The sequence below is a fragment of the Lethenteron reissneri genome, chromosome 27, assembly GCF_015708825.2.
Source record: "Lethenteron reissneri isolate LAM-NWPU_2019-01 chromosome 27, ASM1570882v1, whole genome shotgun sequence".
NCBI classification, from domain to species: domain Eukaryota; kingdom Metazoa; phylum Chordata; class Hyperoartia; order Petromyzontiformes; family Petromyzontidae; genus Lethenteron; species Lethenteron reissneri.
In genome coordinates, this window is record NC_083805.1 from 10,058,419 (window position 1) to 10,072,668 (window position 14,250).

At 49.9% G+C, this 14,250-nt stretch overlaps 1 protein-coding gene across 3 annotated transcripts; it reads right to left on the reverse strand.

The window, feature by feature from the left end:
* Positions 1–1,713: 1,713 nt before the first annotated feature.
* Positions 1,714–10,759, reverse strand: SDS (serine dehydratase). Of its 3 annotated transcripts, none has more exons than XM_061561409.1 (8): positions 10,555–10,759; positions 6,332–6,645; positions 5,430–5,469; positions 5,096–5,235; positions 4,474–4,562; positions 3,875–4,102; positions 3,213–3,337; positions 1,714–3,035 (listed from the first exon to the last, which is right to left on the reverse strand). In XM_061561409.1, the coding sequence occupies exons 1-8, from the start codon at positions 10,742–10,744 to the stop codon at positions 2,827–2,829; spliced, it is 1,335 nt and encodes a 444-aa protein (XP_061417393.1). In that variant the 5' UTR covers positions 10,745–10,759; the 3' UTR covers positions 1,714–2,826. The 3 variants fall into 3 exon arrangements, with proteins under 3 accessions (XP_061417393.1, XP_061417392.1, XP_061417394.1); XM_061561408.1 differs by having other exon boundaries at positions 6,332–6,648; XM_061561410.1 differs by having other exon boundaries at positions 6,332–6,630; positions 10,555–10,632.
* Positions 10,760–14,250: the final 3,491 nt, after the last annotated feature.

Below are 14,250 nucleotides of genomic sequence, written 5' to 3' on the forward strand. Positions count from 1 at the left end.
TGCCGGCTGACATACAACAACTGGGTGGACAGGCAGAGCAAACCCCTAAAACCGAGGAATATCATTAACACACAAACATAAGTCGCAACACTCCCCGCAAACCAACCAACAGCTCCACCGAGCAAGTCAGCGTGTGCGCAACCACACAGCACCGAGAACGCAACCCGAACAACACTCACAACGTAACCCCTTACACTGGCCATGACCCCCAACACACCCTTCTCCTCCCCGAATCCCACAGTAGACGGCAGAGTCCGTATTTACCGGAGCGTAGCTCACGTGCGCCGGGTCCCTGACACCGGTCACCCCCGCCTCGGCAGGCTCTTGCACTCCATGGGATTCCAAGGAATGGAGAGAAAATAAAAACGCAACAATGTCCGAAAGGGCACGGACCCTCCCTGGAATCCCCAGCAGCACCTAACCGGATCCAGCCCCTGACACTTCGCACACGGCGGTCTCAGAAAGCATCAGAGACTCGGATCCTGTGGGACCCGGGAAGACGTTGCTGGCGGGTCGGAGGGCATCGACACTCCGGCATTCTATGGTGATGTGGCCCGGCCGACCACACTTCAAACACTCGGCCGTGGGTCCCCAGGGTGGAGGGGGCTGCCCCGGTTGCCAACCCCACCTGCATGTCCCCCGGCGACACACCGCACCCACCATGTCCCTCCTCCCGCCACGGCCAAGCCTCCACCTTGGGCCAATGCTGGCGAGCCTCGTGGCCCCGAGTTTCCTGGGCCACCTTCAAGGACATGATCCCCATGCCTTCCGCGATGGGCAGGACGAGCCCCAACTCCCACACCAGCGCCAGCAGCCTCTCCGCCGTGTTTTGCTCTCGGCGTTGTTTCTCCACTCCAAAGAAATGTTCACATAAACTGACATGCTGCAGCCCCTCGGCCACCTTAACCTTAAATCGCTTTAGAGAAAAAATACGGATGCCTCTCCGATGTAGTAAGGCGCAGATACAGCACTGCGGAATTGAACACACGTCCGATGTGGGCTGAATTTTGACCCCCCGATATGAAGCCCTTGTGCCCATGTATATTTTGTTGACAAGTCATTCCATTTTACTGACATTTTGGAAATACTCAAGATTGCGCTTGTATATATGTCTAACTTCTTTAGCACCGTACGTAGCCAACCATGCTAATCAAAAGGTGCGTGGGAAGGACAAACACAAAGCAGTTGGAAAGAAACGAATTGCACTTGCGTGTTATCCCTTCAACAGCCTTGGGGGTCAAAGCGTTGGTTCGATAACATCATGATTTGTAAAGCAAAAAAAATAAACAAAGTTAGTCTCTCTCGGAGTAACAAAAAAAAAATTATCGACCTATTGGCCTTCCAGACAAACGTGTTAAAGCCATGTTTGTTTTAAACAGCCGAACCCCGTGACCTCGTCTGGGACATTCATTGCCATTGGGTGTGTTACAATGACCGGTCGGCGCATCCGAGGAGATGGAAATTTCGATTTAAAGCTTTCGTGACTGCAGGTATTCATCCTCTTGTTTCTTTTGGTAAAGTCACGTAGAAGGCAAGTAATAAAATAATAAAAATATGTATTATTATTTTATTACTTCCCTTCTACGTGACTTTACCGAAAGAACCAAGAGGAGATGGAAATTATTTTATCAATTTGTTTTCATGCCATTTGTATTGTGGACATCACCAGCAACAGGATATACCCAAAACTTTTTACTTACAAATACAACGACATTTTCTGGCCTTTCAACAAATTTATTACAGTACGCACCGAAACGTAACAGCAAAACATTAAATATTGCTTTTACTATACAGTGTTTAAAATGTTTACGAAATATTCATTATAAAATCCAGCATTATAACTAAAAACGACATTTCAAGAACACTAAAATGATGTAGATATCGGTACAGTAGAATGTGCCTTCAAATATTTTGGGCCGGATGTACAACAGAAACGACAAGTTATATATTTGTAATGTTCCAAAGTGCCTTTGGTGAACACCTATGCACCACTTGGTGCCCCTCCACACCTTCACCTACGACAACAGAATTCCAACCCACGCCCCACCAACTTCGCAGCATTCCAGCTCCATCGTTGTGCACTATTGCTCTCGCCCGACCAGTTTCACATGAGTGAGAATTTGTCGGTGTGTGAACGGAGATTGTGTCAGCACAGCTGACAAAACCTTTGAGTTGAGGTTGGCTTCTTAACAACATGCGGGTGCACATTCGTAAACCCCAGAGACGAACTCCGAATGCCATTTGGTACGACGGCCAACGTGACATCCTCCAATTGCAAGCAATAACAGAGACTGCTTGGTGGCTGTCGGTAAAAAAAAAAATACAAATACAACAGCGGACACGAATGGCGGTAGAGTCCCTAAGACCAAGACAGGGAATTAAGAGACACGTTTCTTAGTTGCAATTAACGCAAAAAGTTAAATTTCAGTCGACAATATGCATCGATTTTATATTAAAATTTTATCCCTGCAAAACAAATCCCCACATAACATTACAAAACCCACTCTTCAACACTATACCTACCGATTTTCATTTCTGACTTTTCCCGCAACAGGAAATAACCCCCAAACGAGCTTCTGAGTAACGACAGACAAAAGTCCAAATCGGTAGACTCTGCAAAGCGTTTCGTACTGAAACTCTATCCCTACAAAAATAATTCCCATATATAACTTACAAAAAAATACTTAAAAACACTATTGCTATTCACATCTCACTTTTTAATCTCATTATAGGCTCGTGTCTCTCCTGCTCGTGTCCAAGCAAAGACAATTTAACGCTCCTGCCCACCCCCACTCCGGGCCCTTTTCAACGAGGCGACGCAGCCTCTCACGAGGACGTGTCGTCGTCCATGCCCAGCTGCTCCTTGAGGAGGTAGAGCTGCTTGAGCGTGATGTTGCTGCCCCCGCACACTATCACCACCACGGAGGGCAGGTCCCAGCTCAGCTTGCCCTCCCCCTGCAGCTTCTGGATCACCTTGGAGTAAACGGCCGCGATCGCCGCCCCGCACGCCGGCTCCGCCAGGATCTTCTCATCGTCTGCAGATGTCAAAATTTGATAAAATCACTATTTATTTAAATTTATAATCTCACTTCATATCCGTGAAGGCATCTCAAGAGTGCTTTACACATGACCAAGGTGGTGGTGGCATCAGCTTTGAAGGATTTATCACGCACCGTTGGTGATCGAGCAAAAAGACTGTGCATCAAACTCACCCAAAAACCTCTCCATGGCTTTCACAGCCTCCTGGTCAGAGATGACCTCTGAGAAGACCGGGTGTTCATTGGCCACCTTGAACGAGTAGGCGCCAACCCTTTTGGCGCCCAAACTTTTCGCTACGCTGTAAACAACAAAGACAAAAATGTCACATTCCGTGGTCGCCTGTAAAACACCATGCCAGCAGGACCTTACATTGGGAATTTTTGCCAATTCTATTCACAATGACACCCGAGTACCCAGAGAAACCCACTCGTGTAAGGAACTACATTTATGTAAAAGTGCCACACAGATAGGTTCAAGAATCCATTACTGTAGTGCCATCTCCTGGCCACGTTGCAGCCCAAGCCGATAAACGTGGTATTCCCAGGCAGTCTCCCGTTCAAATACGAAACAAAACTCATCTCTGCTTAGGTTCCAATATCTAACAAGATTGGGTTAATTTATCGTGTACTTGAAGCAATGGGTGGCCACTGCTTCAATGGAGCTCCAACGCCATTGAGCCTGCCACTTTACACAGCGAGGAAGCAGGTCACAACTTTATACTTAGCCATGGTAGCCTCAGTTGGGAAAGTCGCGTAGTAAGCAGTGAAAAGAAAATGGACCTCACCCTGGCCCAAGCAAAAAGGCTTCACCCCGGCCTAAGTGACCAGGCCCTCACCTGGTGATGCTGGGTAGTGTGACGAGCTTCCCAGCCTGAAGCGCGGCGTTGAGGCTGTCGGCCCCTCGCGTCTCCATGGCGATGATGGGGACATCCTCCCAGCCCACCTCCCTCAGGCCCTGCACCACGCCACACATGAGGCCTCCACCACCCACAGACAGGGCGATGGCACCCGGCTTGGAGTGCATGGAGGCCTTCAGCTCGTGCACCAGGCTCGCGTGGCCCTCCCTGTTGTATGCATACACACCGGGGGGGGGGGGGGGGGGGGGGGTGGAGGGCAAATAGAAAGGTTATGAAATGCACGCTAATGTGTGATGCAGATCAATTTGTGATGTGGGTAAAAAGTAAGTTAACCGATTATCCAGGTTGCCCATTTAGTTAACAAAATTTAAAGTTCTTTAAAATCCATCAGATAATAATGTATACCTTCCAAATTAAGTACCGTATCCTCTTTACGAATATGATAATAGCTCAATGCAGATAAAATAAATATACACGAACATGAAAGGGCGTAAAACTATTGTGTACGCGACACTACAATACAACCTTTTGTACACACGCATGAAACCCAACACAATCTTGTGAACAACAGAACTCACCAAATGAGAGGGTTGTCAAATGGGGGAATGTAGACCCAGTTGTTGGCTTTGGCCACCTCCATCGCGTACTCAATCGTATCGTCCAGCATCTGGCAAGACGGCAAGCGGGAGAGCAGTCAGCGCGCGAGCGAGCCACATCCCTACCTTGGCTTAAGCCTGAGCGCAAAGCCACTGCCTCCAGCTGAAAAATAACTATCCCATTAAAAAGAAACAACGCTCTTGACAACCAAAGAAAATTCATGACCCACGTGCCCCGACTGGCTTGTTTACACACACACACACAGATATGCAGGTAGATAGGTAGCTAGATTTAGTAGTAGCTAGTTCGCTAGGCAGGTGCCCCCGTATTTCTATCCATGTGCGAGCCCCAACGTGAACTACGGAGATTATTTTACAGTGCGATACCTGGAGACAAAATAATTCCAATTACCTGCCGCTCAGTCTTAGAGGTCATACTCTTAGACTTTTCGGTAAAGTCACGTAGGTAAAAAATTAAATAAAATTATTATAAAAAGAAAATTAATTCTATAATTTTATTTTAATTGTAGATTTTTTTCCTACGCGATTTAACCAAAAAAGCCTAAGCGTATGCGAAGCAGTTGCGTCGCCACTCAGGCCTCACCTGTCCGTGAATGTTGACGGTGGCCCCCTCGTCGCGCAAGCGCTCCACCGTGAAGTTCGGGGTGGTGGTGGGGACGTAGATGGTGGCCGGCACGCCCAGCATCCGCGCAGAGTAAGCGGCGGCCAGGCCGGCGTTCCCGCCTGAGCACCCGGAGGAGGTCAGAGTGGTGGAGGAGGGGGGGGGGCGGAAGAAACCGACATCACGGTCAGGAATGCCGGCGCTTGTAAACGATTCATGCTTATACCAGGGGTATAACGACGCATTGGATTATCTATCGATACTGAATGTGCATGCATATAACCACACGTAAATAAAAAATACAAAAGGTTCTCACCGGAGGAGCAAACGAATCGCTGACATCCTCTCCGTGCCGACTGAAATGAGACGGGGGGGGGGGGGGAGTTAGTTTGAGAGACATCGGAATATTTGCAAAAACAAAGCAGAAAATAAACTCCTTCCTCCCCCCCAATGTCATCACTCACAAGACATGTATTCAGCTGGATGGCATGGAACACATTTACAAAATGCAGAGACACCCAAAGGACGATGGGCAGTGATCGAGTTCAATGACAAAATGGCAGCCAAAACCGCTTCCGACAGGACGCCCACCATGATGAAATTGGCGCACGCACTGGAAGGATCGTCACATTGTCAGACTAAAACGTTGTGACGGCATCATCTTGCAGGGGATGGCTAACGGCTCGTGATGAATCTCACATGCACGAATAAAATAACGTGTCGCGATGGCAAGTAGACATTTTTCACCGAAGAAACGATGCAAGGTCAAGTTCCTGGGAATGAAAACCACCCCATCTTCATCAGCACATAGCGCACTTTGGTCCGTATAGTTCACAAACGTGCTTAGCTTTAGAAAAGTCAGAGGCATTCGTACAAAACTAAAACGCATGCAATGCACGCGTCATTCATGCACCGTCACGTGGGTGATGGGGGGGGGATCAGAGATTCTCCCTGAGCTACCTTTACTGGTCACCCATCTCAAAAATCAGAATCTTTATTTACGTTGGAGAAATCCGATGAGCTATGAAGCTCTTTTTCACATGAACCCCTGCCGAGCTGCGATCATTCGCCGGCAGCATTTCAGATATTCACTGTGATTTGCTGCTCCCAAGAGGCCATCTCCTCACCCTCCTCACCACACACGAACACAGAAACATATCCACTCAGCTCCACCACCGCCATACGCAAGGAGGAAGGGAGGGAGCAAAGACTGCTCACCACTTGGCAGAGGTGTCCGATGCCGCGGATCTTGAAGGAGCCCGAGGGCTGCGCGTTGTCGAGCTTGAGGAGCACGCGCGTGCCGGCCACGCGGCCCAGCGCCAGGCTCTCGCGCAACGGCGTGCACGCGTGAAGGGGCAGCAGGGGCAGCAGCAGCGATGTCGTGGGGGAGCCCGGGGACGAACCCTTGAGCGCCTGCGCCGTGTCCTGCTGCTGCTCCAAGGTGGGAGCTTCCACCGTGATGGTCTCGATCACGGGCATGGCTGCTGCTGTTGTTGCTGCTGCTGCTGTTGTTGTTGCTGCTGCTGTTGCTGCTGCTGCGATCAAGTCAAGACAACCGCCGGCAATCGTTAGTTTTAGGTTCGGTCGGTGAGTGTGTACATTTGGTATCTCGCTCGCTTGTCAGCCAGCGAGCGAGTTGTTTGTCTAACTTCTTTCGCACCATACGTAGCCAACCATGCTAAACCGGAGGTGCGGGGGAAGGACAAACTAAAAACTCGACTTGGTGGCAAATTTATTAATATTGAAAGTGCATGCATAGAATCGCACTGGAAGAATACGTGTTTGGATTCGTATGTTGTAATGGTTTTATGCAATTCTTCAAGCCACTAGAGGCCGCTATGCTCACCACCGTTTAATAATTTTTATTGAAGCTTTTGTATTGCTTAACTGGTCTACGTTTGTACATATGCACACATATTTACGAGTGACTGGTGTATCCGGCTCCTGCTCAACTCAAATAATTGAACTATTTTTGGTCGTGATTAGGGTTGAACGATTTCACTCACCACCAACAATTTAGTTAAGTCACGATTTGATACAGGAATCTATGCGGTTTTTATTTTATTTACAATGGCAGTCCAGTGGTATCGCCTCTGCCGGGGGCAGGGGTCATGCAAAGCCACTGCTGGACATAGAACTAGGGCTGAACGATTTGGGGAAAATATCTAATTGGCGATTTCGATTTGAAATCGATTAATCGTTCAGCCCTACAAACAACACACCCGAACCGACGCGAACATTTTGCGAGATTAACAATTTATATCAATCGATGATGTGAATGCATCATTACCACACGTATTATTTTCTGGGATTATCCCTCCATCTCACCAGGCGAGAATCCACTAAGATAAAGTATTTTTCGTTATTTAATGTCTCCTCGCGGAGATTGCACGGAGTTCAATCGGCCAACCTCACAGCAAAGTTGACTACAGCCGATCTGTGTGCGTGTGGTACCAATACCACTTATTGTATAATAAGACGACACCTGCTCAACATAGAAACCCCAGTCCATGCACCACAGTAACGAGACGCCCAAATCAAGTGGCCGGTTCCCAGCCTTTCCAACCTAGGGGGGGGATGTTGTAACAGCACCGTGGTCTGGCCTCTCTGCTCCAAGGCTTGACCCCAGCTGTGGGTCACGACCTCTTGGGGTTCGACAGAATGCTCGACCCCGCAGGGCTGTATTTAAGCAAGTGCCTATTAAGGCCACGCGTCTCCTGCGACGGCCACAGCCGCCGCCTGCTGCCGCTGCATATTTTGTGCAACCAATACGGAGCCTGTAGAGGCGAGTGGCTCGCGATCTGGAAGGTCGCGAGTTAAAATCTTAGTTTGGGGGGCGGTTGACTCGGCCCATCAACCCTCCCGTGAGTCGACGCGATGAATTCAAGTCGCCGTCCTATACCTTGAACTGGCAAGCCCGACATAGGAATGTGGAATTTCCACAACTGATTTTGAGCTGTAAACGGGATGAGGAGCACTCATTTGAGCAGGACATTGCTTGAAAACAGAACGCAAAGCAGTGAAGGTCTACTCACCCACGGGCCCTTAAAGAGATTAACTCGGCACAGAATTTACCCCATCACGCCAATGGCAATTCAATTACAAGTTTATCAGCAACATTGAGAATCAAATTATGCACGTGTGAATTAAATCACCAATACCGATAAGCGTTGTTTGATAATGCCAACGCACGGGATATCTTCACCCTGCCCCGTGTCCCCCCACGCGGAAAGGCCGTTTCTAAAGATTAGTCGTCTCCGCTAAGGCTACCAACACCACTGAATTGGAACACACATCAGATGCTCACGCAGCTGTGTTTGAAGGCGTCTGTCGTGTCAGCAGGAGTAGCTCACTACGAGCACTGCGAATGCGATCGCACGCGTTACAATATTCTTTTCTTCAGCAAAGCCCCAGCGAGGACTCAACACCACGTGATATCGCTATAGTCGATACCCAAACGGAAATTTACATCATTCAGCTCGTACAGAATCGTCCTACTTGCTGTACTGCCGTTTGCATGCATCTTGCTACCGCGGAGGGCTGGCTACTCGCAGCAAGCATCGTTCCAGCTGTTGTTCTAAGAGCGCTCTCGGTTCCGCCCGGCTTGACGTCTCTTTATTCAGTTGCATTTGACCAACCCCCGTGTCTTATTCTACAAAACGAACGCACCCCCCCCCCCCCCCACCTAACTCCGCAGAGCGTGTTAAGACGCGATATGAATGCACGTTGCATCGTACACTACGGGCAGATCCACAGACTGTCCGAAAGATGGGGGGGGGGGGGGGGAGACACTGCGAGTAAACAACTACCCCGCTTGCTGTGGGGCCATGGAGCAGAGGGGGTGGGGGTTGGGGAGGCTCGGAAAATCTTCGCTAATTAAAGTGATCCTGATGGCGGTGCCCCGGGGTGAAAAATAATACACAATGGCCGAGGCAATTCAATGTTTTATTTCTGGGACACTATTTGTTTCACAGGGGTGTACTTAGCTCCGCGACTGCGGGTAGCACTCGATCCGAAATCGGTGCCACACTCCGCGATGTCGCAACGCAGCGAGGACGATTGCGCCGAGACCCTGAACGCTCGCGGTACGCACCGTAGTGGTGGTGCATCGTGTACAGCTCGTCGAGATGAGTCGATTGCCGCATCGCCGACCATCAACAGACTATAAATGACTGCATCACGGATATTATGCGAGAGCCGGGGCTACTGTGATTCAAATATCGAACGAGAAATGAAACATCTGCCAACGACGCGTGGATTATAGCCCCGATGCCCCCCCAAACTGTTGCTTAGACAAAAGACAACCCGCGCGAGCGAGCAGTTCGATTCGCGCGACTCCCTTTAACTCCACTTGCCGACCGAGGTGGCGAAGTTTGTGGTCGAGACGCCAGGGCAGTAGGACTCTACGTTTCAAGACTACGTAACAATGATCATTCTCGTAGTGTCACTTCGGTGGCGAGGAGGCTACGAGCAGGCTAAGAATTCGAATAAATCTCGTAAATTACTGTGCGAATTCAGATTGCTCGACGCAATGCAGACGGTTAACATCGTGTGCGGTAGAGGCATCGGCTACAGCGTGAGAACGACTATTTGCAGACACGGCCTGTATGGAAATTGTCAAAAGGTGGATGGACAACATCAACTCGTTTTTTTTGTGATTGGTGAAACCAGACAGACGAAGCCTGGGCGGTCGATCTTGATTCGATGCGCCCGAAGGAAATTTGGGCACAACGGGCGAAGGGTGGCAACAAAGAAGCACGTGGACGCGCAGAGACAAAAAGGATGAACACGTGGATAAGAGCGCGTACTCAAGTTGTGCTCACGGCGTGTTTTTGTTTTGTTGCACCCGAGTCAAGAGCCACATGGCTCACAGGGTGATACCTAATAAGTTAAACTTAAATATAGAGCGTCTTCCCCCCCACACCCGTGCGTAGGCAACCGTGTTAATCGGAGGTGACGGCGGAAGGACAACACATTTGTATGGAAAAGCAAAGTTGGCTTTGGGCAGGACACTGCACTCAGAAGGGGTGGCTATGGCCATTGGTCGAGACGAACGACGGAACGGCAGCCCCAAGAGAGGAACGCGCCAATAGTACGTCCACTGCGGAGATGGAGCGATGAAAACAACCCCGTTGCTCCAAGGGCAAATGGATTGTTGCATCAAAAGACCAGGAGACGGGGGGGGGGGGGATGGCCTACATCTAGCAGTGTACAGATCACGACTGCTACCGCTGTTGCCGACGGCGACGACCTTACAATCTTCCACCACAACGCAATACAAAACTTTAGGTCGTCAAGCTCGTACAATATTGATCAATTAATTACGCATGCGGTCCCACCAATGCAACACATAACGCAAGCTCGCTTGGATAGCAGGGTGGGTGGGGCTGTATGCAATACACAGACAGTCAGGCAGGCAGACGACAGTAGCTGATACCCACCTCGGTATTTGCGTGATGAGCGGGCGAGATGAGCGGGGACGAGAGCGCAATGAACGACGACGCGGAGGGAGCGTTCAGCACGTGGAGTCGGCTGCTCTGAGGCGCCGCCTCTTAAGCCGCGGCGCGGGGGTGCGGCTCCGTCGCGCAGCCAATCAGACGCGAGATCGCGGACAACGCCTCCGGGCGGCATGCGTGGAGTGCGTGTGTCCGTGTAGGTCGACTCAGCCTCAAATGAGTAACAGGTGTGGTGTGTAACAATCCCGCCCCCAGCCCACACACACATCAGGCACTGGAGAGACAAAGGGGGCTGGTGCTGGTCACTCATCCACTCGTGTGCCGTGCCGGCATTCGTTATGTGCTCGCTAACGGCACTTGCCACGAAAGTCTGTTCGGGTTATACGGGGGAATTTTGTCTTTGTAGGTTGACTCGGCCTCAAAGGAGTTCCAGGTGTGGATGGGGATGCAAAGGGGGCTGTGCGTGGTGCTGACCACCACCCCCCCCCCCCCTCGTGTGCCATGCTGGCCGTCGTTAGGCGCTCGTTGACAGCACTTGCCCCAACAGTTTGGCGAATATGACTGGGATAGCGATAGAATAAAAAGGTTCGAGGAGTGAGTGCATTGTCGGGTTGGTGAGTGAATGAGTGATTGAGCGGCTGGATGGATGTGTGAGTATGGGTGAGTGAATTAATGAGTGAATAGTGGGTGAGTGAATGAGTGAATGAGCGGCTGGATGGATGTGCGGGTATGGGTGAGTGAATTGAGTGAGTGGGTAAGTGAATGAGTGATTGAGCTGCTGGATGGATGTGTGAGTATGGGTGAGTGAATTATTGAGTGGGTGAGTGAATTAATGAGTGAGTGAGTGAGTGGGTGAATGAAAGAGTGAATGGGTGAGTGAATGAGGGAATGGGTGGGCGAACGAATGTATGTTGAACTTCTTTCGCACCGTACACAGCCAACCGTGCTAATCTGAGGTGCGGGGGAAGGACAAGGGGGAAGGGCGGGTGAGTGCATGAGAGAGGGTGGGTTGGGCGAGTGAACGAGGCAGTGGGCGGGTGAGCGAATGAGTGAGCGGGTGATCGAACGAGTGAGCGGGTGAGCGAACGAGTGAGCGGGTGGGGGTGTGTTGGGGTGAGTGGGGAGTGCCATCGCTGCTGTTGTTCTCAGCACGCACCGCGGGTCAGAAAAACAAGCCCCTGTTTGTGTCACCTTTCCGCAACGCGAGTTAGACCCCCGCACATTCGCTGCTTCAGCGCTTTCCCGCAGCCGTAAACACGAATCGGTGATGTTTTAAACAATGTTCATCAAATGAATAAGTGGTGTTCCGTGCTTTTTTTGGCGAATGAACTTTCCCAAGTGTCTCTGTGTGTGTGTGTGTCATCAGCGACACTTCGCGTCGCCTCAACGTGCACATCGCCTGGCACAAACGCCGTGGTGATGTAACCGCCAATTAGTGGCGAATGGTTGTTGTTGTTGTCATCATCAGCCATGATCAACCCACTGCTGGATGAAGGCCACTCCGAGCCGTCTCCTGGATCATCTCTCAACCCGTTATGTCTCCAACATCTTTTTTCGTAAAATAAAAAGACAAACTCGTCACCAACACGACCCCATTTCGCGATGAAGGTCTCTCCCACGCAGCCTCCATCTCTCACGACGCAGCAAAGACGTCAGACCCCAAGGCATCTCTCTGCTAGGAAGAGAGACAATCGCCCCAAACGTCGCCCATTGCGTGTTTCCCATGCCACTGTTGGCAGGATTCTTGATTAAAATGTTACATTGTGCTTGTGCACCGCTGCCAACGCAGTATCGAAACCGAATTTATTTTAATGAGAGCTAGGGGCCAACCGTGTTGCGCAAACGATTCCAAAATAAGTATAACCCGTAAAAACAAAGTTTTTCACTATAAATCCTTTATATGCGTGGCGGCTAGAGTCCTCTCGTCCTCTGGCTTGAGATGGCTGCCACCTATGGGTCAGATGATTGTCTGCCAGTATTAACCAATTGGTAATTAAATATTTAATTTGTTTTCCCTAAACAGTGTAAAATTTTGGAAAAAATTTCACGAACATTAATTGTCTCGCACAACGAGTCTGTGTGCAAAATGTCAGCTCGATTGGATCACGGGAAGTGGGTTAAAAAACGACCGAAAGATTTGCACGGTCGTAAGCAAGCAAGCAAGCACGCAAGCACGCAAGCACGCAAGCAAGCGAACTTAATATAAAGGATTTAACAAGTAAACCCGTAAAAACAAAGTTTTTTACTATAAATCCTTTATATGCGTGGCGGCTAGAGTCTTCTCGTCCTCTGGCTTGAGATGGCTGCCACCTATGGGTCAGATGATTGTCTGCCAGTATTAAGCAATTGGTAATAAAATATTTAATATGTTTTCCCTAAACAGTGTAAAATTTGGGGAATTTTTTTTACGAACATTAATTGTCTCGCACAACGAGTCTGTGTGGAAAATGTCAGCTCGATTGGATCACGGGAAGTGGGTTAACAAACGACCGAAAGATTTGCACGGTCCTAAGCAAGCACGCAAGCAAGCAAGCACGCAAGCAAGCAAGCGAACTTAATATAAAGGATTTAAAAAGGAAACAGCACCGCATTCACGAGCGCATTAGTTGCATCTGCAGCAGAAGGTTAGAATAAGACGCAAACCACAGCGTGAACATTCGGCGTGGAATGGTCTCCTTACGGAACACGCCTGAGTGTGTTCAGGGAGGACGACTTACTTCGTCATTCGCATTGTAATCCAGCACTTGTGGAGCCACCACCGAGGGTTGCGATTCACCGCACAATTGTTGTGAAACTCCCTTCCCGGCGGGTGGGGGGGGGCATCGAGGAGGTGCCGGATTAAGCTAGTGCGGCGTCTGTAGCAGATGTTATAAAGGGGCCCTAATAAAAAAAAAAACAATTATTAAAACACAATTTTTTTAACTTGCATAGTAAAGTAATTTTATTTTTTCATTTGCTCTACAGCCAGATAATACGACACATCGCTAACCTTAAACACCCAGTCGTTCATACAAGTTGAAGGCAGTATAGCACTATAGTAATAGAGCAAGGGCAGAATCGCGGGCGACATTTGACTCGTCACTGCGCGAGTTGGCGAGTGAACGCGGTCGTGTGTGGGGGTGTTGCGAGCGCGTAGAGCAGCACAGCGGACAGTGAGGTGCGTTCAACGAGACGAGAGGCGGCGCTCAGCTCTGCCCGTGAATCGTGGGGGGCTGGTTCGTGAGGTGGCCTCTGTCACGTGGCGCTCACGCCCGTACACCGCCCATAGCCTGCGGCACGTGTTCGGACACTGAAATCATCAACAGCCATGATCTATCTCGCTGGTGGATGACGCTCTCCCCCGCAATGAGACAATCCACATCGTCGTAGCACCTACACGCGGGCGAGCCGATTTCATCGCTCCATCTCCGGGGTGGATGGGCTCTCTGGGTGCGTTCCATCGACCGCCTTAAAATAAGAAAAAACAACAACCTTAATTCACTCAGGAAACTCTGACCGAGTTTCAGAACACATTTTCAGGAGGGTCAATTCCATGAATGAGTGTTTGGCTGTGCGCGTGTGGAAATGTACCTAGGAAATCTGGGGAAAACCCAACGACAACACTGCACGCTCCGCACAGATAGAGGCAACAAAATAAATACGCAGACATACTGACATGCACCTCCACATATCCGTCCCGCT

Coding starts and splice junctions, on each gene's coding strand:
- SDS (XM_061561408.1), bottom strand. CDS start 10,744: ATGCCGCCCGGAGGCGTTGTCCGCGATCTCGCGTCTGATTGGCTGCGC. Junction 6,649..10,554: donor CTCATCACGCAAATACCGAG/GTGGGTATCAGC, acceptor ACTTGATCGCAG/CAGCAGCAACAGCAGCAGCA. Junction 4,563..5,095: donor CCGTCAACATTCACGGACAG/GTGAGGCCTGAG, acceptor CCGTCTTGCCAG/ATGCTGGACGATACGATTGA.